We start from the raw sequence: 23868 nt of genomic DNA on the forward strand, positions 1-23868 counted from the left end.
GGCTGAGGGACCCCACCTTTGGTTATATGGGATCCCTCTGGGGCAAAGGCTTAGGGAGGGTTTTTTGTTTGTTTTCTGCCTTCCCTTACAGGCCAATTCTCCCCCTGTGATTGTCAACACAGACACCCTAGAAGCCCCAGGATATGTGAGTTGTTTAGATTTTGGAGCAGGAGGAGGGAAGGAGGACATGGGTCCTTACATGGGGACTGAGGGTTCTCACACTAGAATATCTGTCTCACTGTTTTTGTATTTCTGCCCCGTGCTGGAGTTGCAGGTGAACGGGACCGAGGGGGAGATGGAATACGAGGAGATCACATTGGAAAGGGTAAGTCAGCTCCTCAACCCAGGTCTCCTTGGCTCCTTGCCTGTGCATCCCTCTGAGCCTGTTTTCCAAGTGATCAACCTCTTCATCATTTCCATTTTTGTTCTGGCAGGGCCTTTCCAACCCATTCCCCTCCCCACTTGCCTTGACCAGAATTGTGCAGTGAGGGGAACTGACCTTCTTGCCGTCTTTCTCCCCAGGGCAACTCAGGTCTGGGCTTCAGCATAGCAGGTGGCACTGACAACCCACATATTGGTGACGACCCATCCATTTTCATCACCAAGATCATTCCTGGTGGGGCTGCAGCCCAGGATGGCCGCCTCAGGTGGGGAGAGGAGACGGGATAGGAAGCTATTACCCTTGAAAAGAGGTCAGGGCAGCAGGAAGCCCCTAGCTCAGTCCCACATTTCTGTTCCCAGGGTCAATGACAGCATTCTGTTTGTAAATGAAGTGGATGTGCGGGAAGTGACCCACTCAGCGGCAGTGGAAGCCCTCAAAGAGGCAGGCTCCATTGTGCGCCTCTACGTCATGCGCCGGAAACCTCCAGCTGAGAAGGTCATGGAGATCAAACTCATCAAGGGGCCTAAAGGTAGTAAGCTATTTTTTTTCCTTTTGCCTCTGTTAAGCTGTACTGCTTCCCTTGGTCCCTCAGACATGCTTCCCAGGCACATGGGCACGTACCTTGTTATCCCTATCACGCAGGTCTTGGCTTCAGCATCGCAGGGGGCGTAGGGAACCAGCACATCCCTGGTGATAACAGCATCTATGTAACGAAGATCATCGAAGGGGGTGCCGCCCACAAGGATGGGAGATTGCAGATTGGAGACAAGATCCTGGCGGTGAGGACCTGCCTCACATTTCTAGCCTAGACCTGGGTTTCCCTTGGAGGCTTGCATTTACCTTGGGGCCATTACCTTGGCTCCATCTGAGTGCTATTTCCCTTGTCTCCTCCACCTCTCCCCCCAGGTCAACAGTGTGGGGCTGGAGGACGTCATGCATGAGGATGCTGTGGCAGCCCTGAAGAACACGTATGATGTTGTCTACTTAAAAGTGGCCAAGCCCAGCAATGCCTACCTGAGTGACAGCTATGCTCCCCCAGACATCACAACCTGTGAGAGCCCTCCAAACCCCAAAGCTCCCCCAGACTCATTACCCTCATGACACACAAGTGTGTGTCATCCTTTGTGGCTGTTCCTCTGTAAATTATCCCCATGAAATGGCCACAACCTCTGATGCTTGGCAGTGATTGGAGACGAGATGGAAAATTGGTTACCGCAGAAGCACTAGAAAATATCATCAGTGATTTTTCCCTGGCAGGACATGAGGCCTACTCAATTTTAAGGTTCATTTGATGAAATCCTTAAGGAATAGAGAATTCTTATGCTCCTTGGAAGTATAGGAAAAGATAGAAGGCTCCACTTGTCTTTTGTTTATTTGTTTGTTTGTGCTGGTACTGGGACTTGAACTCAGGGCCTCATGCCTCAACTTGGCTTTTTTGCTCAAGGTTAGTGTTCTACCATTTGCCACATCTCCATTTCCTGATCCATTCTATTAAAAAGCTAAACAAGAAAAAAATTTAAGATCATCTTGAATAGATGTAGGAAAGTCAGTTGAGGAACACACACACACACACACACACACACACAGACACATCATGCCAGTTCTTGGGGCTTGAATTCAAGGCCTGTCACTGCCCCTAAGTTTCTTTGCTCAAGGCAAAGTGGTATTCTACCACTTAAGCCACAGCTCCACTTTCGTATTTTTGCTAGTTAACTGGTGATAGAGTCTAATGGACTTTCTTGCATGGGCTGGCTTCAGAGCATGGTCTTCAGATCTCAGCCTGCTGTGTAGCTAGGATTACGTGTGTGAGCTACTGGTGCCCAGCTTCAATATCTATTTTCAGTTAAAAACTTAGTAGAACTTCTAGTAGAAACAAAAAGCAGAAGCATTTTACCTAACACAATGAGAATTAGTTATTGGCAACAAACAAATATTCCATGGCAAAATTTGATCCATTAATTTAGGAATTAGACCTGAGTACCTCTGTCACTGCTATTGCTTCTCACTGCTTTGATACAGAGTTTCTCTGTGTTGGTACTGCTAACATTTTTGGACATTTTATAGATACTTTTTACCTTATTCCCTTCTTCCATCTCTTCCTCCTTCACACCCCCCCCCCTTTTTGTGTGCTAGTACTAGAGCTTGAACTCAGGCTGGTAAGCTCCTCTACTTGGGCCATAGCTCCACTTCCTCCTTTTAATTGGTGGTAAGAGCCTCATGGACTTTTCCTGCACAAGGCTGACTTTGAACTGCAATCTTTAGATCTCAGCCTCTTGAGTAGCTAGCATTACAGATGTGAGCCAGGAGTGTTGGACTCCTTCTTCTCTCCAGTTCTGGCTTTTTCTGTTTATGTGGTACTTAGGAATCAAACTTAGGGCTTCGTGCATGCTAGGCAAGCATTCCACTACTAAGCCACATTGCTAGCCCCCTCTCTTTTTTATGTTAGTGCTAAGGATTTAAACCCAGGGTTTCACATCTGCTAAGCACCACTGAACTATACCTCTAGCCTCTACAGAATTTGTATCTGTGTGTCTTTTTATTGCTATTTTTATTGTTTTTGTTTTATTGTATTTATTTTAATTGGTTTTTATTGTTTTTGTTTGCTGGTCCTGGGGCTTGAACTCAGGGCCTGGGCACTGTTCCTGAGCCTCTTTGTGCTCAAGGCTAGGGCTTTTGAGCAACTTGAACCACAGCACCTCTTCCAGCTTTTTTTTTTTTCCAGTCCTGGGGCTTGAACTCAGGGCCTGAGCACGGTCCCTGGCTTCTTTTTGCTCAGAGCTAGTACTCTACCACTTGAGCTTCAGTGCCACTTCTGGCTTTTTTTGTTTATGTGTGCTAAGGAATCGAACCCAGGGCTTCATGCATGCAAGGCAAGCATTCTACCACTTAGCCACATTCCCAGCCCCTGCTTTTTATTGTTATTTATCATACATAGCCACATTCTTATTCTCCTGTTTTTCAGTTCACTTAAGATCTTAATCTAGATGGCCCATAGTATAATTTCCAAATACAAGATAGTTTTGTTTCTCTCTCTTTTTCAAATGTAGCATCTATTTGTTTCTCATCTTGCTTCAAAGCAGTGATTTTTCAGCCATAGTAACTTTGCTGGGGCAATTTTGTTATATAACTTTTTGATTATGAGGAGATGGGAAGTAAAAGGGAGGAGTATTGTTATCGTCTGATAGAAATATAAATGAGAAAAAATGATGAAATTTTACTGAAGGACATAACAAAACAGTGTTTCTGGATGGAAAATCTTAATATGCAAAAGAGTTCAACCCTTTCCAATTAGTCTGTGGATATTTATCAGAATTTTAATGTTGTTACTCCCTTACAAACTTAGCTGGTTGATTCTAAAGTTCACCTGGAAAAAGTACATGTGGTAAACATTTTGGAAAAGAATCAGATGTGACTGCCCCTACCAAATACAAACTTAGTCTTAAAGCCATAATAAAATCACAGGACTATTTCTAAGTACCGTAATCTATCAAAAGGAACTTGGGATTCTTGGAAAAAGGGCTGTTTCCAAATCTTGGACAAGAAATACGTAAGTTGAGAGCAAGTGATTATACCTGTAATCCCAGAACTAGGATTTTCAGTCCAGTTACGTAGTGATACCCTGCATTTTATAAAAAGCACAATTGTATAAGATGTGTTTTAATATCTTTCAAACTAGAAAGCAAGGATGGTATCAAGATTCTTTGGGTAACTAGGTGCCAATGGCTCACGCCTGTAATCCTGGCTACTCAACAGGCTGAGATCCTGAGGATAGTGGTTCAGGGCTAGCCTGGACAGAAAAGTCTGCTAGACTCCATCTCCAAAAATAACCAGCAGAAAAGCAGCTGGAAGCCTGGCTCAAGTGACACAATGACATGCAAGCAAGTCAAACAAGTGTGAGGCTCTGAATTCAAATCCCAGCATTGCCAAAAGCAGTGAGGAAGCCAGGTATGGTAATGTGCACCACCTACTTAGGAAGCAGAGGCCAGAGGATTGTTTGAGCTCAGAACCAAGTATGAACAATAAGTGAGACTCTGATTTGAAAAGAACAACAATAGCCAAGCTATCATTAATGAGCTTCAGGCTCGGTAAAGCTTATGTAACATGTGCATAGCCTTAGGTTCAGTCTCTAGCACATCAGAAAAAAAAATTACATGCTTTTGGAGGATTATAGGTTTTCTTAGAGGGAAGCCATTCATTCTGAAAACTGGCAATATAAAGAGAATCAATCTACCTTTTTTTGTACAAATTGCACCTCAGAGTTAATCAAAAGGTGGTAGTTCTTTTTCTTTTTGATTGGTTTTGGGGCTTGAACTCTGGGCCTGGGCACTTCAGCTCAAAGCTAGTGCTCTACCATTTGAGCCACAGCACCACTTCCAGTTTCCTGGTGGTTATTTGGAAATAAGAGTCTCATGGACTTTCCTGCCTGGGCTGGCTTTGCACCATGATCCCTACATCTCAGTGTCCTGAGTAGCTAGGATGACAGGTGTGAGCCACCAGCGCCTGGCTGAGGTGTTAGTTCTTTTATATGTGTTTGTTGGCCCTGGAGGCTTGAACTCAGGGCTTAGCCACTATTCCTGAGCTTTTTTTGCTTAAGGCTAGCACTCTACCACTTGAGCCACAGCTTCACTTCCAGATTTTTTGGGGGGTGCTTAATCGGAGATGAATCTCGTGGGCTTTTCTTCCCAGACTGGCTTTGAACCACAGTCCTCAGATCTCAGCCTCCTGAGTAGCTAAGATTATAGGCTTGAGCCACCAGCGTGGGCTTGATTTTTTTTTTTATGGTACTGGAATTTGAACCCAGGGCCTTGTGCTTGCTCAGCTGATGCCCTCCCACTTGAGCCATACCTCCACTTCTGGCTTTGGTGTTTAATTGAAACAAGTTTCTCCCTGGGCTGGCGTGGAATGAACTGTGATACTCCAATCTCAGCCTCCTGAGTAGCCAGTATTACAAATGTGACAAACCAGTGCCCAGCTTGCTGGTTATTTTGAAGATTGAAGATGGAGTCTAGTTAGCTTTTTTGCCTGGGCTGGCCTTAAACTATGATCCTCCAGATTTCAGTCTTTTGATCAGGTAGGATTACAGGCATGAACTACCAATACCTGTCTGATGTTCTTTATGGAAGTCCCACTAATATTCATCCTTTCTCCCTCCCAAGAGGAAAGACACATCTTTTTGCGATATCTGGTATCAGAACCAGGCAGTTTGAGAGGTTAGGCAAAGGACTGATGGGACACATTGAGTGGGTGGTGCAGGCTAGCAACCCCTGAACCTATCAGTGGATCTTCCCTAACAGAAAGACAGCCAGATGCCAATGTATCTTGTGACGATACAGTAGGATGCACACAGTACCTCCTGGGAGATATACTCACTCACACATTGAATTTTATAATTGAGTTTTTTGTTTTGTTTTGGCAATGTTAGAGATTGAACAAATGCCCTCTTCATGCTAGGTGAGCACTACATCCTCAGCCTTTCACACATTGAATTTGAATCTGATTGAGCCTCTAGGACAAGCCCCTGGTTTACATGTTACAATATTACAGGGATGTAAGCAGGAATGTCCCTGCTAGAATGTGGGAAAATCTAGACAACTGACCTAGTTTGTCAACAAATGAATGGCCAAGAAAAAAAAAAGAAAGAAAAAGGAATCTTATAGATTAAGAGATTTGAGACACAGGGGCTGAGGATATGGCCTAGTGGCAAGAGATTTGAGACACATGAACCAAAGGAAACCCTTCATATTGTAGTATTAAAACCCACCTTTGATTTTAACATCCCTGGTAAACTGGAGACATATAACCTTAAAGTCCTTCATCCCTCTACTAGGACAAACCTCTGATACCACTACTAACCCCCCTTATTCACTCCACTGAGTGCCTCTGGCCATACAGCTTTCCTCTCGAGCAGGGCACACAGTGTCTTGAACTTATAATCTTAGCTATTGGGGAGGCTGAAATGAGGAAGATCATGGTTCAAGGCCAGGCTGGGCAAAAATGTTCAAGAAACCCCATCTGAAAAACGTGGGTGTGGTGATGCATACTTGTCATCCCAAGTGGGAAATGTAAATGGGAGGATCGCAGTCTGGGTTGGCCCAGGCAAAAAGTGAGACCTAATTTCAGAAATAACTAAAGTAAAAAGAGCTGGAGGCTTGAGTGGTGAAGATTCTGTCTAGTAAGCTCAAAACCCTGAGTTCAAACCCCACTACTGCCAAAAAAAAATTACATAAAATATATAAGCTAACTTCCACGTTACCTGAGTCTGGCTTTCTTGGTTTCCTCTGGCTCCCTCTGGAGATATGGGGGGCTGGTGGGGGCTGTTTGCTCCTTGCATTTCCATTTCATCCTTCCCTATCTTCCCTCAGCTTATTCCCAGCACCTGGACAACGAGATCAGTCACAGCAGCTACCTGGGCACTGACTACCCCACAGCCATGACCCCCACTTCCCCTCGCCGCTACTCCCCAGTGGCCAAGGACCTGCTTGGGGAGGAAGACATTCCCCGAGAACCGAGGCGGATTGTCATCCACCGGGGCTCCACGGGCCTGGGCTTCAACATTGTGGGGGGCGAGGATGGTGAAGGCATCTTCATCTCCTTCATCCTGGCCGGGGGCCCTGCGGACCTAAGTGGAGAGCTGCGAAAAGGGGACCAGATCCTGTCGGTGAGGGAAGGCCTGCCCCAGCCTGCACCAGCCCTGCCCCTTGGCAGGCAGAGTCTAATGCTCTTGGGAGGGGCTGGGTGGGCCGAAGCCTGGTCCTTCTGCTGGACCACTCCCTGTTCCAGCCAGACCTGAGTGCTGCTGCCCCCTGGTTCCAGTGACAGCCTTTTTTTGCCCTCTGTAGGTCAACGGGGTTGATCTCCGCAATGCCAGTCATGAGCAGGCTGCCATTGCCCTGAAGAATGCGGGCCAGACAGTCACGATCATTGCTCAGTATAAACCAGAAGGTACCACACCCGAGACTTTCTTTCCTTTTGTCTTTCTCTTTCCTTTCCTTCTTTCCTTTCCATTTGGTGCCAATCCTGAGCCTTGAACTCAGGGACTGGGTGTTGTCTTGGAGCTTTTAAAAATTAATTTAATTTAATTTTTGCTCAAGGCTAGCACTCCACCACTTGAGCCACAGCTTCACTTCTGGCTTTTTTTGGTGGCTAACTGGAGATAAGTCTTCGGGGCTTTCCTGCCCAGCCTGGCTGGGCAGATCTCAGCCTCTGGAGTAGCTAGGATTACAAGCATGCCACTGCCTCCTGGCAAGAGAATTTTTTAGCTGGGGCTAAGAGAGTTAGTTCCCAGAACTCTGTTGAACTACTGTTTTGGGATGGAGGGTGAGAGTGGCAGGATGGGGCAGAGTTTAAGAACCTTCTTGTCTTTCCTCAGAGTATAGCCGATTCGAGGCCAAGATCCATGACCTTCGGGAACAGCTCATGAACAGCAGCCTGGGCTCAGGGACTGCCTCCCTGCGGAGCAACCCCAAACGGGGTTTCTACATCAGGTCAGAAGCTTTAAGGGCAGGCTTTTCAGGCTCTGGTGGCATCCTCTTCCTTTGTGCGGACCCTTGTTCCTCAAGTCAGCTCTTTCCTGAAACCTGGCCCGGCTCTCACTCTCCTGCTCAGGCCTCACACTTAGCTGGTGCGTATGGGTTTGGCTGCACAGGCTGACCTTCTGGAATATACTATCTAGATTGGAAAATAGCCTTTGCCCCAAGTCTCCCAATTTCCTTCTACTCCCTGGTCACCCTGGCAGTTCCACAAGGACTCCCTGACTGCCACACACTTGGGTACCTAAAAGGTCAATGATTGGCATAGGATGGGCCTCTAGGATTTTTTTTTTTTGCCAGTGCTGGGGCTTGGGACTCAGGGCCTGAGCACTGTCCCTGGCTTCTTTTTGCTCAAGGCTAGCACTCTACCCCTGAGACACAGGACCTCTTCTGGCTTTTTCTATATATGTGGTGCTGAGGAATCGAACCCAGGGCTTCATGTATGCGAGGCAAGCACTCCACCACTAGGCCATATTCCCATCCTGACTAGGATTTTTTTTCCTTTGTGTGTTCTCATACATATATATATATATGAGATATATATATATTTATATATATATAAATATATATATATTTTTTTGCCTAATCTTGTCTTGAACTCCTGGGTTCAAGTGCTCATTCTGCCTCAGCCTTTTGGGTAGTTGGATTATACAGGTGCCTGTCATAATGACAGGCATCAAGCTATTGGGAATGTTGTCCCCACTTTGACATTCCTGTGGGCAGCCTGGGGGAGGTGGACCATAGCTGTCATGTGCCTGTATCCTGTCTCTCTCTCTCTCTCTCTCTCTCTCTCTCTCTGTCTATCTCTGTCTCTCCTTCCTCCCCCCCTCCCCACCTCTCAGTGTTGGTATCAATCCCAGGCTTGCATGCATGCCAGGTAAGTGACCCACCATTGAGTTATACTCCAGCCTTGACTCCTGTCTCTTCAACAACTTTTGCTCCTTTCTTAAGGGTCCTCTCCCCTGCTGACTCCTTTTTCTGTCCTTTTCCTGGGGTGAGTACTGCAGCCTCTCCCTCTCCTCTCCTCTCTCCTCTCCTCTCCTCTCCTCTCCTCTCCTCTCCTCTCCTCTCCTCTCCTCTCCTCTCCTCTCCTCTCCTCTCCTCTCCTCTCTCTTCTCTCTCTCTCTCTCTCTCCTCCCATTCACTTGTCTGGTGTTATCTGCTACTCTCCTCTACAAATGTCTGTTAGAGCTGTCTGACCTGACCTTGACCTCTTCTCAGAGGCCTAGACCTACAGTTCTGTCCATCTGCTTTCTAGCCATCTCTATTGGGATGTCCATGAGTATGTCTCACTCAACATGTTCCTTACTGAATTCCCTGCCATGTGCTTGGATTCTTTGGTGCTCCTACTTGCTGAATTATACCTCCATCCATTCAGGGTCACAGCTGAGGTTTTTGCTTGGTTCTCCTTCACTCTGGATCTGGCAGCTCTTCAAGTTTTTTCGGTTTTGGATTGCCTGATGATCACATGATTCTGGGGGCCTTTCTCCTCTTCCTCGTCCCATTGCTATTTTCTGCATCTTCACTCTCTGAGTTGATTCTTTTTTCCTCTGACCCTGATAGTTGTCTGATTCTAAAGTTTACCAAAGTTTTCCAAAAAGTAAATTTTTTTTTTTTTACTTATACATTTTGAATAGATTCAGGGCAATTGTGACATCCATCTGTATTGCAAACTACTACTTTTTTTTTTTTTTTTTGCTGATCCTGAGGCTTGAACTCAGAGCCTGAGATCTGTCCCTGAGCCTCTCTGTGTTCAAGGCTACCACTTGAGCCACAGCACCACTTCTGGCTTTTTTTGAGTAGTTTATTTGAGATAAGAATTCACAGACTGGGATGGGAATGTGGCCTAGTGGCAAGAGTGCTTGCCTCCTGTACATGAAGTCCTGGGTTTGATTCCCCAGCACCACATATACAGAAAACGGCCAGGAGTGGCGCTGTAGAGTGGTAGAGTGCTAGTCTTGAGCAAAAAGAAGCCAGGGACAGTGCTCAGGCCCTGTGTCCAAGGCCCAAGACTGGCAAAAAAAAAAAAAAAAAAAAAAAAGAAAGAAAAAAAGAAAAGAAAAGAAAAAGAATTCACAGACTGTCCTGCTTGTCCATGGCTTTGAACCATGATCCTTAGATCTCAATCTCCTGAGTAGCTAGGATTATGAGCATGAGCCACCAGCACCTGGTACAAACTACTTTCTGGAGTCCATCCACCCATCTATCTGTCTGTCTGTCTATCTTCTATCTGTGCTGGTCCTGGGACTTGAACTCAGGGTGATCTACTACTTGAGCCACACCTCCACTTCTAGCTATTTAGTGGTTAATTGGAGTTAAGAGTGTCAAGGACTTTCGTTCCTGGGCTGGCTTTGAACTGTGATCTTCAGATCTCAGCCTTCTGAGTAGCTAGGATTACAGGTGTGAGCCACTGGTGATAGGTTCTTTCTGGAGTTCTTGCTGTCATTATGGAAATTGCATATATCATGTGCATTATTGTGGCATTTTGACTTGTGGCCGAGTTTTTGGTCTATATTGTTTGGGTTGCTGTAGGCATGCCATCAGCAGCCTGTACTTTTTTTTGTCAGCCATGGGACTTGAACTCAGGACCTGGGCTCTTTTTGCTCAAGACTAGTGCTATACCACATTGAGCCACCACACCATTTCCGGCTTTCTGGTGGTTATTTGGAGATGAGTATCACACACTTTCCTGCCTGGGCTGGCTTTGAACTTCGATCCTCAGATCTCAGCCTCCTGAGTAGCTAGGATGACAGGTGTGAGCCTCTGGTGCCTGTTAGCAGCCTGTGCTTTTCTAGGACCTCTTTATTGTATCTCCCTGCTGGTTTCAGGGTCACTGGTGCATCCTTCACGGAGTTCTCAGCTAGGCCCTGACCTGTAGCCTGTTACCCTCTAGGGCCCTGTTTGATTATGACAAGACCAAGGACTGCGGCTTCCTGAGCCAGGCCCTGAGCTTCCACTTTGGGGATGTGCTTCACGTAATTGACGCCAGTGATGAAGAGTGGTGGCAGGCACGGCGGGTCCACTCTGACAGTGAGACCGATGATATTGGCTTTATTCCCAGCAAACGACGGTGAGGCTGCTGGGCCCCGAGCCATCCTCCTACAGGCCCTGAAGTTTCTAGGTTCTCCCATGGGCAGCCAGTAGGGGACTCATGGTGTTGGGGGGTGGGATGGTGTCAGGCCCTTCTGGGGACTATGGCTCCTGTAAACCTTTGCGTCAGACAACTCCATTGAAGAGAACTGGGCCCAGGTGCAGCTAGAAGATGGAGTTCTCAATTGGTCCAGAAAATAGGGGCTATCCCTCATCCCTCCATGTATCCCACAGGGTTGAGCGACGGGAGTGGTCAAGGTTAAAAGCCAAGGTAGGTGGAGGAGGGGTAAGCTTGGTGGAAGAGTAGGGGCGCATGTAGCAGAACCCTTAACCCACCACGTGGCCTTTTTCTCTTCCTAGGACTGGGGCTCCAGCTCTGGATCACAGGGTAGGTGGGATCAATCAGGAAACCCTGGGGTGAGAGGAGCACTGAGATGCTCTTGATCTCCTCAAGAAAGCCGGTGAGCCTGGAGCCAGTGGCTCATGCCTGTAATCCTAGCTACTCAGCAGGCTGAGGTCTGACAGTCATGGTTTGAAGCCAGCCAGAGCAGAAAAGTTTGTGAGACTCTTATCTCCAATTAACACACACACACACACACACGCACACACACACACACACACACACACACAGAGCTGGAAGTGGTGCTGTTGCTCTCAAGTAGTAGAGTGCTAGCTAGCCTTGAAGAAAAGGAGCTCAGATACAGTGCCCAGGCCCTGAGTTCAAGCCCCGGGACCTAAAATAATAATAAAAAAGCTGGACGCTGGTAGCTCACACGTGTAATCCTGGATACTCAGGAGGCTGAGATCTGAGGATCATATTATAAGGCAGGAAAGGCTATGAGACTCTTACCTCCAACTAACCGCTAGAAAACTGGGAGTGACACTGTTGCTCAAGTGGTAGAGTGCTAGCCTTGAGCTAAAGAGCTCAAGGACAGTGCCTAGGCCTGTGTTCAAGCCCCATGACCGACCAAAAAAAAAGGCAGTTGAGGCAAGGGCTCCAGGCCTTCTGTCTCAGAGCCTCTTGCAGATGCCTGTTTCCTCCCAGGTCGAGAAGACTCTGTTCTGAGCTACGAGACAGTGACACAGATGGAAGGTGAGCCCTGAGCCCTGCCCCTGCTTTGGCCCCAGCCCTTCTGCTCCTCTGGTCTTGTTCAGGACCTAAGCCCGGCTCTCTCCTCAGTGCACTATGCTCGCCCCATCATCATCCTTGGCCCCACTAAGGACCGAGCCAATGATGATCTCCTCTCTGAGTTCCCCGACAAGTTTGGATCCTGTGTCCCTCGTGAGTGCTGGGACCTGGGATGGGGATGGGGATGGGAGGGTGGGGAAGGACTGAGGAGCCCCACTTGTGAGGGCCATGGATGGAACTGCCTGTGGGTATTACGGTGCTAGGGGAGGGATGTGTCTCATCAACCCTTGTTTTCCTCAGTAGGCAAGTCTGAGCCAGATACTAGGGGGCCTTCCCCAGGAGACAGTCCTGTCTCTCTTCCATCTTAGTTTCCCCAGTGGCCTCTTATCAAGATCAGCTGGGCATTTGAGTGGGGAGGGTTGGTTGCTCTTGGTCAGTGGGGGATGATGGTTAGATCTTTGTGGGGTGGGGTCACTTCCTGGCAGATACGACACGGCCTAAGCGGGAATATGAGATAGATGGCCGGGATTACCATTTTGTGTCGTCCCGGGAGAAAATGGAGAAGGACATTCAGGCACACAAGTTCATTGAGGCTGGCCAGTACAACAGCCACCTCTACGGAACCAGCGTCCAGTCCGTGCGAGAGGTAGCCGAGCAGGTAGGACCCAGTGGGCGCCCCATCCTCTTCCTCCTGCCCTCTCCCCACCCCCTTGCCTTCTTCCAGCTCTCTCTAACTCTCTTTCTCTCTGTCTCTTTCCCTGCTGGGTCTCCACTACGCTCGCTCGGCTCCTCCACCTCCTTCTCTTGGGCAACTCTGACCGTCTGCTCTTTGTGCCCTGCTCTCCTCACTTCCTGACCCCACATTCCTTGCCACCATCTGTCTCTTTCTCCTCTCTGCTTCCCTTCTCCTTGCCCTCATTTCTCTACATTTCCTGTGGCCTTGTCTTCTATGCTTTGGCCTCCTCCAACTTCCTGACTCCCCTCTGGCTTTCTCCCCTCCCTTTTCCTGGGGTACTTACTCCCCTCTCCCACTCCCCATTCCATTTCCCTGCTGCTCCGCACCCTGCCTGCCCTCCCTCCTTGGCTCCTTTCTCCATCTGCCTCCCCTCCCTCCCATCTGTCTCTCCTGTTTCTTCCATCTGTCTGTCCTCTGTCTGTCCTCCCCTCCCTCCTCCCTGCATCCTACTTCTTTTCTCTTTTTCCTTGGCTTTCTTTCCCTACCTGGCCTGGCCTGCCTTCCACTCCTCACTCCACGGTCTGTTCTGCTTGCCTCTGCTTTGCTTCCATCTTCTTTTGAGTCCCCTCCCTGCCTGTTTCTTATCATATTCTCTACTCTATTCCTTTCCTGCCCCCTCACCTGGCTCGCCATTTTCCCTTCTTTTCTTTTCTCTCTGTCTTCACTCTGTCTGTCCTTACCCCTTTCCACTCTCACTTGTCTTTTGACACCCATCCCCCACCTTTTCGGGTCCTGCCATCCTTTCCTGGCACCTCTGTCTGTCCTTTTCTGCTATCTGCTGGTCCCCTCGCCTACCCCGCCTACCCCCAGGGGAAGCACTGCATCCTCGATGTCTCCGCCAATGCTGTGCGGCGGCTGCAGGCGGCCCACCTGCACCCCATCGCCATCTTCATTCGTCCCCGCTCCCTGGAGAATGTGCTGTGAGTATGGTCTCGGGGGCCTCCCCTCTGCTCCCCACACCTGTGTGGTCCCGGGCCTCTCAAGGCCTCTGCATTGCATTTGCCCCTCAGAACCTTGGACACCTACTTCAGCAGCTTACTAAGGTAGTTGTTGCATGGAGAGCTGAAGTTGCAGAAAGTTCCAGGCCTTTCCTATCCTCTTCTGCCTTGGGGCTAGGCATGATTACAACTCTCAGCAGCCCCTGGGGCACACAGCAGCTGGGGCAAGCTGGAGCCTTAAGGGTACTTAAGAGTTAGGGTCTTCTGGATCATTTTTATGGGGCTGAAGGCCTGTGGGACGAGCTCCTGAGAAGTCTTGTGAGCCTGGTTGTGGTGGGTCACGTGGGTGAGGGCTTGTCAGTGAATTCAGAGGATATTGGATTTTTTTTTCCCTTTTCTACATGTTCCAAATAAGAAAATCCAGGTTACACCTTAACATCCCTGAATGGAGGAGGTAAAAGGCAGGGGTAGGCCCACCATCATGTCTCTGCTTCTCCCCCTCTTCACAGAGAAATTAACAAGCGTATCACAGAGGAACAAGCCCGAAAAGCCTTTGACAGAGCCACCAAACTGGAGCAGGAGTTCACAGAGTGCTTCTCAGGTGAGGTAGCAGCCCACTGCTACCATCTGGGTGATGCCCACAGGGGGCCTTTGCTCAGAGGCGACAGAGTGCCCCGTGGTGGCGGTGGCAATGGGTAGGAAGAGGTACCTCTGTGAGCGTGGCGGCTGGGGGTGGGGGTTGTAGGCCTATGGCTCATGGCTTGGAGAATTAGAAAAATAAAGGTGCTCCATGGAGGTGCTGGTGGCTCACACCTGTAATCCTAGCTACTTGGGAGGCTAAGATCTGAGGATTGTGGTTTGAAGCCAGTCTAGGCAGGAAAGTTAGTGAGAAGTTTATCTCCAGTTAACCAGTAAAAAGCTGGAAGTGAAGGTGTGGTTCAAGTGATAAAGGCTGGTGCCTTGATAAAAAAGAAGAAAAGAAGAAGAAGAAGAAGAAGAAGAAGAAGAAGAAGAAGAAGAAGAAGAAGAAGAAGAAGAAGAAGAAGAAGAAGGAGAAGAAGAAGAAGGCTGGGGATATGACCTAGTGGTAAAGTGCTTGCCTTATATACATGAAGCCCTGGGTTCGATTCCTTAGCACCACATAGAAAACTGCCAGAAATGGCGCTGTGGCTCAAGTGGCAGAGTGCTAGCCTTGAGCAAAAAGAAGCCAGGGACAGTGCTCAGGCCCTGAGTTCAAGCCCCAGGACTGAGAAAATAAAAAGAAAAAAAAGATAAGTGAGGGTGCAAGGCCCTGAGTTCCAGGCCCTAGTACTGATCAAAATACAATAAAATAGAAAAGGTACTTCTCCCTTTGGACTGCTGCCCTTCCCTTGGTTAAATGACCTGGGACCACTGGCCTCACTGTCTGCTCCCTTCACTCCTAGCCATCGTGGAGGGCGACAGCTTTGAGGAGATTTACCACAAGGTGAAGCGCGTCATCGAGGACCTCTCAGGCCCCTACATCTGGGTTCCAGCCCGAGAGAGACTCTGATTCCTGCCCTGGCTTGGCCTGGACTTGCCCTGCCTCCATCGCCCGGGCCCTTGGTCTGGACTGAATTGCCCAAGTCATCCCCGGTCTCCCTCCCACTCCTTCTTATTTATTTCCTTTCTAACTGGACCCAGCATATTGGAGGGGGGACGCTCCTCTGCATGTATCCCTGCACTCCAGAACTGGGCTCCTGAACCCCAGGAACCTAGGGTCTGGGTGGGGGAGCAGGGCTCCTGGCTTCAAGCCCTCGCTCCTTAGGACCTGCCCCCTGCCCTCCCCTGATGCACACACAGACCCACTGGGGGCCGCTGCCTCCCCCATCTTCTCCCATACACATTCCAGAAGTCGGGGTCCTCTCAAGGAACACCCTCTATAGGGATGCAGAGCCACAGGCCTCCGCACTCCCTGAGGCAGCGTCTGGGGTCATCCCTGCCCCCCATCATAGCTCCCCATGTCCCTTGAGTTCTCATTTATTTTCTCCATTTTTTTTTTCTTCTCAAAGGTGGTTTTTGGAGGGAGAAGTAAGGGGGTCCTACTGTGGGTCCCCTGCCTTCCACACGACCCCCCACCCCCACCTTTTTTCTTTGCCGGTTTGCATGAGTGGAAGGTCTAACTGTGGCTTTTTTTTTCCTGGGATTTTTTTTCTTTTTTCTTTTTTTTGGGAAAGGGGAGGGATGGGTCTAGGGACTGGGGAAATGGGAGGGAGGTGGGAGGGCTGGGGTCAGGGGTCGGGTGTCTGGGAGCCAGGGGAAGACTGGAAATGCTGCCGCCTTCTGCAATTTATTTATTTTTTCTTTTGAGAGAGTGAAAGGAAGAGACAGATACTTGAAATTCAGTGTGTGGCCTGGTTATTTGGGACCTGAGTGTGGAAGAAGATAGTGTGGGGGCTTAGGGTTTGGTGGGTCTGGTAAGTTGAGGTCTTTCTTCACCCAACCCAGGGAAAAAAGGGTGGTTTGAAAAGGGTCACTGGGGGAGCTAGCAAGTCAGGAAAGCTGAGCTGGTTGATGCCTGGCCTGGAAGAGCTGCAACGCTCTCCAGGGTCCCTGGTACACTTGCATTGGGTCCTGCAAAGAAGCCAGCCCACATCTCCACGCTGGGCTTCCTCAGCCCGGTGGGTAGTACATTTAATCATTTAAGGAAAATAGAGAAGTTTTTCATCTTACAGGGGGTGGGGGTTCCTTTTATGTCCACAAAAACTCATCATGAGTTAAAAATATCGGAAGTAAAAGCCATTTAAGCTGGGCGCTGGTGACTCATACTTATAATCCTAGCTATTCAGGAGGCTTAGGTCTGAGGATCGCAGTTCAAAGCCAGCCTGAGCAGGAAAGTTTGTGAGACTCTTATCTCCAGTAAACCACCAGAAAACCAGAAGTGCGGTGGCCCAAGCGGTAGAGTGCTAGCCTTTAGCTAAACTGCTCAGGGACAGTGCCCAGGCCCAGCGTTCAAGCCCCATGACCAACAAAACCAAAACCCCAAACACCCCTGCATTGAATACACCTGGCCTACCAAACATCATGGCTTATCCTGGGCTAAATGTATTTGCAATATGCTTTAGCCCATAGATAGGCTAAATCATGACACTTGCATCTTGCTGTAAAATAAAATACTAAATATCCAGTGGCACTGACTAGGCCCACTTTTCTTACCACCCAGGGTAGGACAGTAGAAATGTGATACCCAAGACAAATAGAAATTAATGCACTAGCTCTGAGAGTAAATATCCCTGGGCTTTCTGGTAGCTAGGTGAAAAAGGGAAGTGGCTCAGTATCAGTTCCTTATTGTAAGGAGAATTCTATTTCAATGATGTCACATTTGTCTGGCCCTACATTCTTCCCAAAGCGTCTCAGATTGTTGCAGTGTGGGAAAGTGCATCTCAACTTCGCTGCTGTTTCTGTGACTGACAGGCTCCCACTGTGAAGTTGTCAGCTGTGACAGGCTAGTTGCTGCTTGTAGTTATCATCCTACCCTCTTGACCTGCTGACTCACAGGTGCCCCAGTGGGGAAGGTTGGGGTGAAAGGCCCTCAGGATTGTGGTTCAATCCTGAACAGTTGCAAAAGGGCAGTTTTTATAACCACTCCTGAGCAAAAGTGAGTGAGGAATGCAAAGAGTTACACACAGAAGCAGTGATTCTGGGGAAGGCATTATTTCCCTGGTTTCAAAACAGGCCCAAGCCTAGAGGCTGATGCCTGGATCTTAGCTACTTAGGAGGCTGAGATCTGAGGATCCCAGTTCAAAGCCAGCCAGTGCAGAAAAACCCATGAGACTCAAGTTCTACTTAATGAGTAAAAAAGCTGGAAGTGGAGGGTGTGGCTCAAGTGGTTGAATGCCAGCTGTGAGTCAAAGAGCTAAGTGAGCATGAAATTCTGAGTTCAGCCTGCTACTAGCACAAACCAAAAGTAACAGCCCCAAGAATCAAGGCAGAGATCCCTGAGGAGTCCCTCAAGCTAGTAATCCTATACACGACTGGGCAGAATTTCCTGTGCAGTTCCTTGTCCAGCCCATGAAATCTGATTCTGGGGTTGGGGATCTCTGAGGCGCATCGTTACTTTAGGATGTTTTCAAATGCTCCTCTTAGTTCTGTTGGATGAGGCTGCACCAATATCTTCTACTGTAGGCTGCAAGGAGACATCTGGAAGACACATAGAGATAGATATAGTCTGGAGCCTAAGGAGTTAGAGGGAGTAGAATTACCTAATTCAGTATGCTCTCTCTCTCTCTCTCTGTCTGTCTGTCTCTGTCTCTGTCTCTGTCTCTGTCTCTCCCCCCACTTTCTTCCCCTCTCCCCCTGTTCTGGGGCGTGGACTCAGGGCCTGAGCACTGTCCCAGGCTTCTTTTTGCTCAAGGCTAGCACTCTACCTCTTGAGCCACAGCGCCCCTTCTGGCCTTTTCTATATATGTGGTGCTGAGGAATCGAACCCAGGGCTTCATGTATGCGAGGCAAGCACTCTACCATTAGGCCATATTCCCAGCCCTGTATGTTTTATTTTTGTTATAAAAGTAATCCATGTACCTGAAAAATATTCAAAACTAGAAATATGTGCAGTTAAAAATTGTTATCACAGGGCTGGGGATTTAGCTCAATGGAAGAGAACCTGCCTGCAAGCGCAAGGCCCCGAGTTTGGTCCTCAGCTCTGGAAAAAAAATTGTTATCGCTTTGTTCCATATTTTTTGTGATAACGATGTGGGACAGATCTGCCCAAGTTTATGAGAGAACTCTCCCCTGTTCACTAAGGAGGCAGCTACTATAGTTGGCAGAGTCCTGGGCTCCCAAGCTGACTTGGTTCAAACCCTGACTTCTCTTTTCCTCAGTCCTTTTATATCTCTCAATAAATTCTTCTTTGGGTCTCACTTGGTGCCAGAGAATATTCTAAACACTGGGAAGGCAAGGATCTCTGTTCTTGTTGAACGTGTGTTCTAGTCAGTGGGGATGACAAGTGACAGGAAGCAGATGAATACAGATAATTTAAAATGATGAGTGCCATTAAGTGAATAAAGTGACTGCTGGGCATGTTTCATTTACACAGTGTGAATAAGGAAGTCTCCCTCCTTCCCTCCCTTCTTTCCTTCCTTCCTTCCTTCCTCCTTGTCTCCCTTACTCCTTTTCTTTTAAAAAAATTACCTAGGAGCTGGCAATGTGGCTTAGTGGTAGAGTGCTTGCCTAGCTTGCACAAAGCCCTGGGTTCGATTCCTCAGCACTACATAAACGGAAACAGCCAGAAGTGGCACTGTGGCTCAACTGGTAGAGGGCTAGCCTTGAGCAAAAGAAGCTCAGGGATGGTGCTCAGGCCCCGAGTTCAAGCCACAGGACTGGCAAAAATAAAAGTAAAAAATTACCTAGGCTCCAGCTGTTGTAATCCTAGCTACTAAAGAGGCTGAGTTCTAAGGATCATGGGTTCCAAGCCAGCTTAGAAAGACAAATCTGAGAGACTCATCTCAAAACAACCAGCAAAAAGCCAGAAGTGGAGGTGTAGTTCAAATGGTAGAGTGCTAATTTTGAGCCAAAAAACCAAATGAGAGTGTGAGGTCCTGAGTTCAAGACCCGGACTGGCATAAAAAAAAATTTAAAAAAAGAAAGGAAAAGGAAAAGATTAGGGTAAGTGTCTCACTGGATTTTCTTTCCTTTTTTTTTTTTTTTTCCAGTCTTGGGGCTTGAACTCAGATCCTAGGCACTGTCCCTGGCTTCTTTTTGCTCAAGGCTAGCACTCTACCACTTGAGCCACAGTGCCACTTCTGGCTTTTTCTGTTTATGTGGTGCTGAGGAATTGAACCCAGGGATTCATGCATGCTAGGCAAGCACTCTACCATTAGGCCACCTTCCCAGCCCCTCTCTGGATTTTTGAAAGGAATAAAGGAGACTGTAAAACCTTCACACTGTGTCTGGCACACTACAGAAAATCGTTGAGAACTGTTATTGGTTTTCCAGGGTTCTTTTCAGTTATTGGAAAAACCTGAGAGTTAAGTAAAACCTGGGAACTTTTGGAGTTTTAACTTCTCCTTAGTTGTTACCCTCTTAAAGTAGGAAAAAAACATTGAGAACTTTGTGGATCAGAGTCCCAGCTGTGTTCCTGGTGATAGAGATATAAGGGGAGTTGGGGATTGAGAGCCAGGAATGAGAAGATCCTGTTAAGGCAGGGAGCTCCCAGGCCTCAGCCCCACTGAGATGAGCATTGAGACGCTGAGCCCCTTGCAGGGTGGCTGGGTCAGTTAAGATTGGACATGCTGGGGCTGGGAATATGGCTTAGTAGCCCAGGCTAGCTTCAAACTGTGATCCTCAGATTTCAGCCTCGGAAGTGGATAGGATTACAGGTGTGAGCCACTAGCACCCACCCATAAAAGACCCTTAGCTCTTTAAGTAAAAAGCTGGAAGTGGGGGCTGGGAATATGGCTTAGTGGTAGAGAGCTCGCCTTGCGTGCATGAAGCCCTGGGTTCGATTCCTCAGTACCACATAAACAGCCGGAAGTGGTGCTGTGGCTCAAGTGGTAGAGTGTTAGCTTTGAGCAAAAGAAGCCAGGGACTGCTCAGGCCCTAAGTCCAAGCCTCACAACTGGCAAAAATTAAAATAAAAAGCAAGATTGGATGTGCCTCCACCAGCTCATCCTTCCAGGCCCCGGAGCCCATACCACATGTCCCTAGTTATGGGAACTTGTAGGCCAGTGCTGAGTCACATCATTTGTGTGCCTGCCAGTACTAGGGCTTGAACTCAGGGTCTAGTACTTTTGAGTGACTTTTGTTTTTTGAGCCATACCTCTACTTCTGGCTTTTTGCTAGTTTTGGAGATGAGTCTCACAGATTTGTCTACGTCGTAAGCTAACTTAAAGTGTGCTTCTTGGATCTTGGCTTCCTAAGCCATCAGGAATATAGGCATGAGCCATCAGCCTCTGGCTTACACGACCTCTTCTTGAGATCTGCTGGTGCCAGACTCTGCAAGTTAGACAGGAGGCCTAAGGGGCAGAGGTGGCCCCATTCTCTGGGTTTCAGGCAAGATCCAGGTGCACCCTCTACACACGAAGCTGGAAGCCCTCCAAGAGGCAGCTTAGAAGACTCATCTTCTGTGGAAAGGGGTTATTTGAGTTGAATTCCCTCCCAGCATTCCCCCTTGGTCCCAAAGAATAGCTCATCATCTTCTGGGGCGCCCAGAGAGACATTCTTTTTTTTTTTTTTTTTTTTTGCCAGGGGCTGGGAATATGGCCTAGTGGTAAAGTGCTTGCCAGAGAGACATTCTATGCCATCGAGATCCCAAACCCCGACTTACCCGCGCACCGGAAGAGGCCAACTCGATTCTTGGCTGTTTTGTCATCAGTGAGAATAAAAATAAAACTAGACATCCATGGCGGCTCAGGCCTGTAATCTTAACCAAAGGCTGGGATTGGTGGCGAGTGCTGTTCACCCCTAGTGACACAGGGTAGCTGAAGTAGGAGGACTGCAGTTTGGCCTGGGCACAATGTGAGACACTACCTCAAAAAGAACCAACACAAAAAGGGGCTTGGGGCATGCCTTAACTAAGAGTGTAAGGCCTGGAATTCAAATCCTGTCTCTGCCAAAGATAAAATAAAAATAGGCAACATATGCTGAGCATTTAGTCTGTGCAGACGCGGCGCTGACTTTTTTTTTTTTCTTGTCGGTGGTGGGGATTGAACTCGGCCTGAGCACTGTCCCTGGCTTCTTTTTGCTCAAGGCTAGCGCTCTACCACTTGAGCCACAGTGCCACTTCCAGCTTTTTCTGTTTATGTGGTGTGGAGGAATTGAACCCAGGGCTTCGTGCATGCTAGGCAAGCACTCTACCACTAAGCCACATTTCTAGGCCCTTAATTAAGTTTCTTCCAATAATGGAGACAATGCAACCTGTGAGAAAGCACCTGGCTTTCTCACAAGCTTTTCTGTCTGGGCTGGATTTGAACCACAATCCTCAGATCCCAGTCTCCCGAGTAGCTAGAACTCCAGTGAGTCTCCAGCAGCTGGCCTCCAGTCATCTTCTGGATCTTATCAGGTACACTGCTGCTGTCTTCCCTTCTGTTGCCTTTCTCATGCACACTGAGTATCCACTGGGCCCATTTGATTCTCTTGATGAAGTTCTCTCTTGTGGTCTCTTCCTGTTTGGCCTCAAGCCTCATAGTTTCTCACTAGATTTCACAGCATCTAGATTGATCTCTTTACCTGTGGCTAGCTTCCACATGAAGACCAAGTCACTGCTCACCTGCCTGCAACGTGTGTGTGTGTGTGTGTGTGTGTGTGTGTGTGTGTGTTATTGGGGATCAAACTCAGGACCTTGCATGTGTTAGGCATTCACCCTACCACTGAGCTACATCTTCATCCCTCTGCAGCTGTCTCTCACAGCCTGTGGTTTAACAAGTCAAATGTTTCTGAGCACATACCTCCCACCCCCCAGCAGACACTTGCCCGTCCTTTAAGATGGCCCCAGCTAGTTTCACATCCTGAGATTGCACCCTTGAGTGATCCCCTCCCACAGTGGGTAGGAAAGACCTGAGAGCACAGTGAAGAAATGGTGGGTGGTCACTTCTGAGGCTAAGCCACTGAAGGAATCATGCTCTCAGGCCACTCACTGTGGGAGGACACTCAAGCAGCCTTGGGGAGAGGCCCCTGGGGAGAGCTGGGGTCTCTGGCTAACAGCCACCACCCAGCTGCTTAACATGTGGCTTGGCTACTTTGGATGTTGATCTACCAACCTAGGTCACATCTTCAAATGAATGTGCCATAACTGGCTGACATCTTGGCGGTACCCTTAGAGAGATCCTGGGCCAGAACCATGGGCAAAGCTGCATTCTGAGACCTGGGAAAGTGACTGAGAAGATCTTGTTTAAGGTCTAGGTTGTAAAGTAATTCTTTTGTATCAAGACACAACCAATTCACATGTGCTACAACTATGCTTATTTATTATGTGCATTTTAAGTCATGTCCCTTTAAATCAAAATCTGAAGATAAGGGATGAAAAATATAGACAGACGTATACACATACAGGTTCAGTACCCATCTAAGCACTATTCCCTAATAAAATAAAATTTTAGAACATGGGTATAGGATAGAAATCAGATTTTGAAATGTCTTTTTTTGGCCAGTCCTGGGCCTTGGACTCAGGGCCTGAGCACTGTCCCTGGCTTCTTCTTGCTCAAGGCTAGCACTCTGCCACTTGAGCCACAGCACCACTTCTGGCGATTTTCTGTATATGTGGTGCTGGGGAATGAAACCCAGGGCCTCATGTATACAAGGCAAGCACTCTTGCCACTAGGCCATATCCCCAACCCCTTGAAATGTCTTCTTTCAAGACAACCTGCAAATAGAAGATATACAAATCATATCATTTCTTTTTTTTTTCTTGTAGTGGAACTGGGACTTGAAAACTCAGAGCCCTGAACTCACCAAATCAGCATAGTTTCATTTCCCTGAACAAACTGGATTCTAAGTGATCATATCAGACAGTGTTAAATGAACAGCCCAATTATCATCAAAATCACTGGCAGCAGGCTCAATGCATGTCAACAGCACAAGGGTTTTCAGGACATAGACAAATGAGGGCACACACAGAACTGTCATAATTATGCAAACAACATGCTGTCATCTACATAACACAATCTGAACTCTCATAAGTCTAGTTTTCTCCTTGAGATACTGGTAAAGCCAGATTTGCATGACCTCACATTCAGAGTCTAAAGTGAGACTTGTTTGTACTTTACATATTAAATTTCTATCAGAGGGCTGGGAATATAGCCTAGTGGTAAGAGTGCTTGCCTCCTACACATGAAGCTCTCAGTTCGATTCCCCAGCACCACATATATGGAAAATGGCCAGAAGGGGCGCTGTGGCTCAGGTGGCAGAGTGCTAGCCTTGCGCAGGAAGAAGCCAGGGATGGTGCTCAGGCCCTGAGCCCAAGGCCCAGGACTGGCCAAAAAAAGTAAAAATAAATAAAAATTCTATCAGAGCTGGTGGCCATACTTGTAATTCTAGCTATTTGGGAGGCTGATATCTGAGGATTGTGATTCAAAGTGGGGGCCTGGGCAGAGAAGTCTCTAAGACTTTTA

General features: G+C 48.0%; 1 protein-coding gene across 10 annotated transcripts in view; it reads left to right on the plus strand.

Annotated features, from left to right (window-relative positions):
- The window catches only part of Dlg4 (discs large MAGUK scaffold protein 4), a 30677-nt gene extending 14514 nt beyond the window's left edge, over positions 1 to 16163 (plus strand). For 5 of the 10 annotated variants that reach the window (XM_048365127.1, XM_048365129.1, XM_048365126.1 and 2 more), the window contains 18 exons: positions 92 to 145; positions 266 to 325; positions 523 to 647; positions 742 to 911; positions 1025 to 1161; positions 1289 to 1433; positions 6745 to 7040; positions 7222 to 7324; positions 7752 to 7866; positions 10805 to 10981; positions 11236 to 11272; positions 11362 to 11389; positions 12047 to 12094; positions 12182 to 12283; positions 12616 to 12788; positions 13677 to 13786; positions 14314 to 14405; positions 15229 to 16163. In XM_048365127.1, coding sequence (XP_048221084.1) covers positions 92 to 145; positions 266 to 325; positions 523 to 647; positions 742 to 911; positions 1025 to 1161; positions 1289 to 1433; positions 6745 to 7040; positions 7222 to 7324; positions 7752 to 7866; positions 10805 to 10981; positions 11236 to 11272; positions 11362 to 11389; positions 12047 to 12094; positions 12182 to 12283; positions 12616 to 12788; positions 13677 to 13786; positions 14314 to 14405; positions 15229 to 15335 — 2079 coding nt within the window. In that variant the 3' untranslated portion in view covers positions 15336 to 16163. Of the gene's footprint in view, positions 1 to 91; positions 146 to 265; positions 326 to 522; positions 648 to 741; positions 912 to 1024; positions 1162 to 1288; positions 1434 to 5739; positions 5834 to 6744; positions 7041 to 7221; positions 7325 to 7751; positions 7867 to 10804; positions 10982 to 11235; positions 11273 to 11361; positions 11390 to 12046; positions 12095 to 12181; positions 12284 to 12615; positions 12789 to 13676; positions 13787 to 14313; positions 14406 to 15228 lie in introns of those variants that run through there. The other 5 variants (XM_048365128.1, XM_048365133.1, XM_048365131.1 and 2 more) reach the window with 3 other exon arrangements.
- The last annotated feature ends 7705 nt before the right edge of the window (positions 16164 to 23868 follow it).

Source organism: Perognathus longimembris, chromosome 17 (genome assembly GCF_023159225.1).
Source record: "Perognathus longimembris pacificus isolate PPM17 chromosome 17, ASM2315922v1, whole genome shotgun sequence".
Classification (NCBI taxonomy): Eukaryota; Metazoa; Chordata; class Mammalia; order Rodentia; family Heteromyidae; genus Perognathus; species Perognathus longimembris.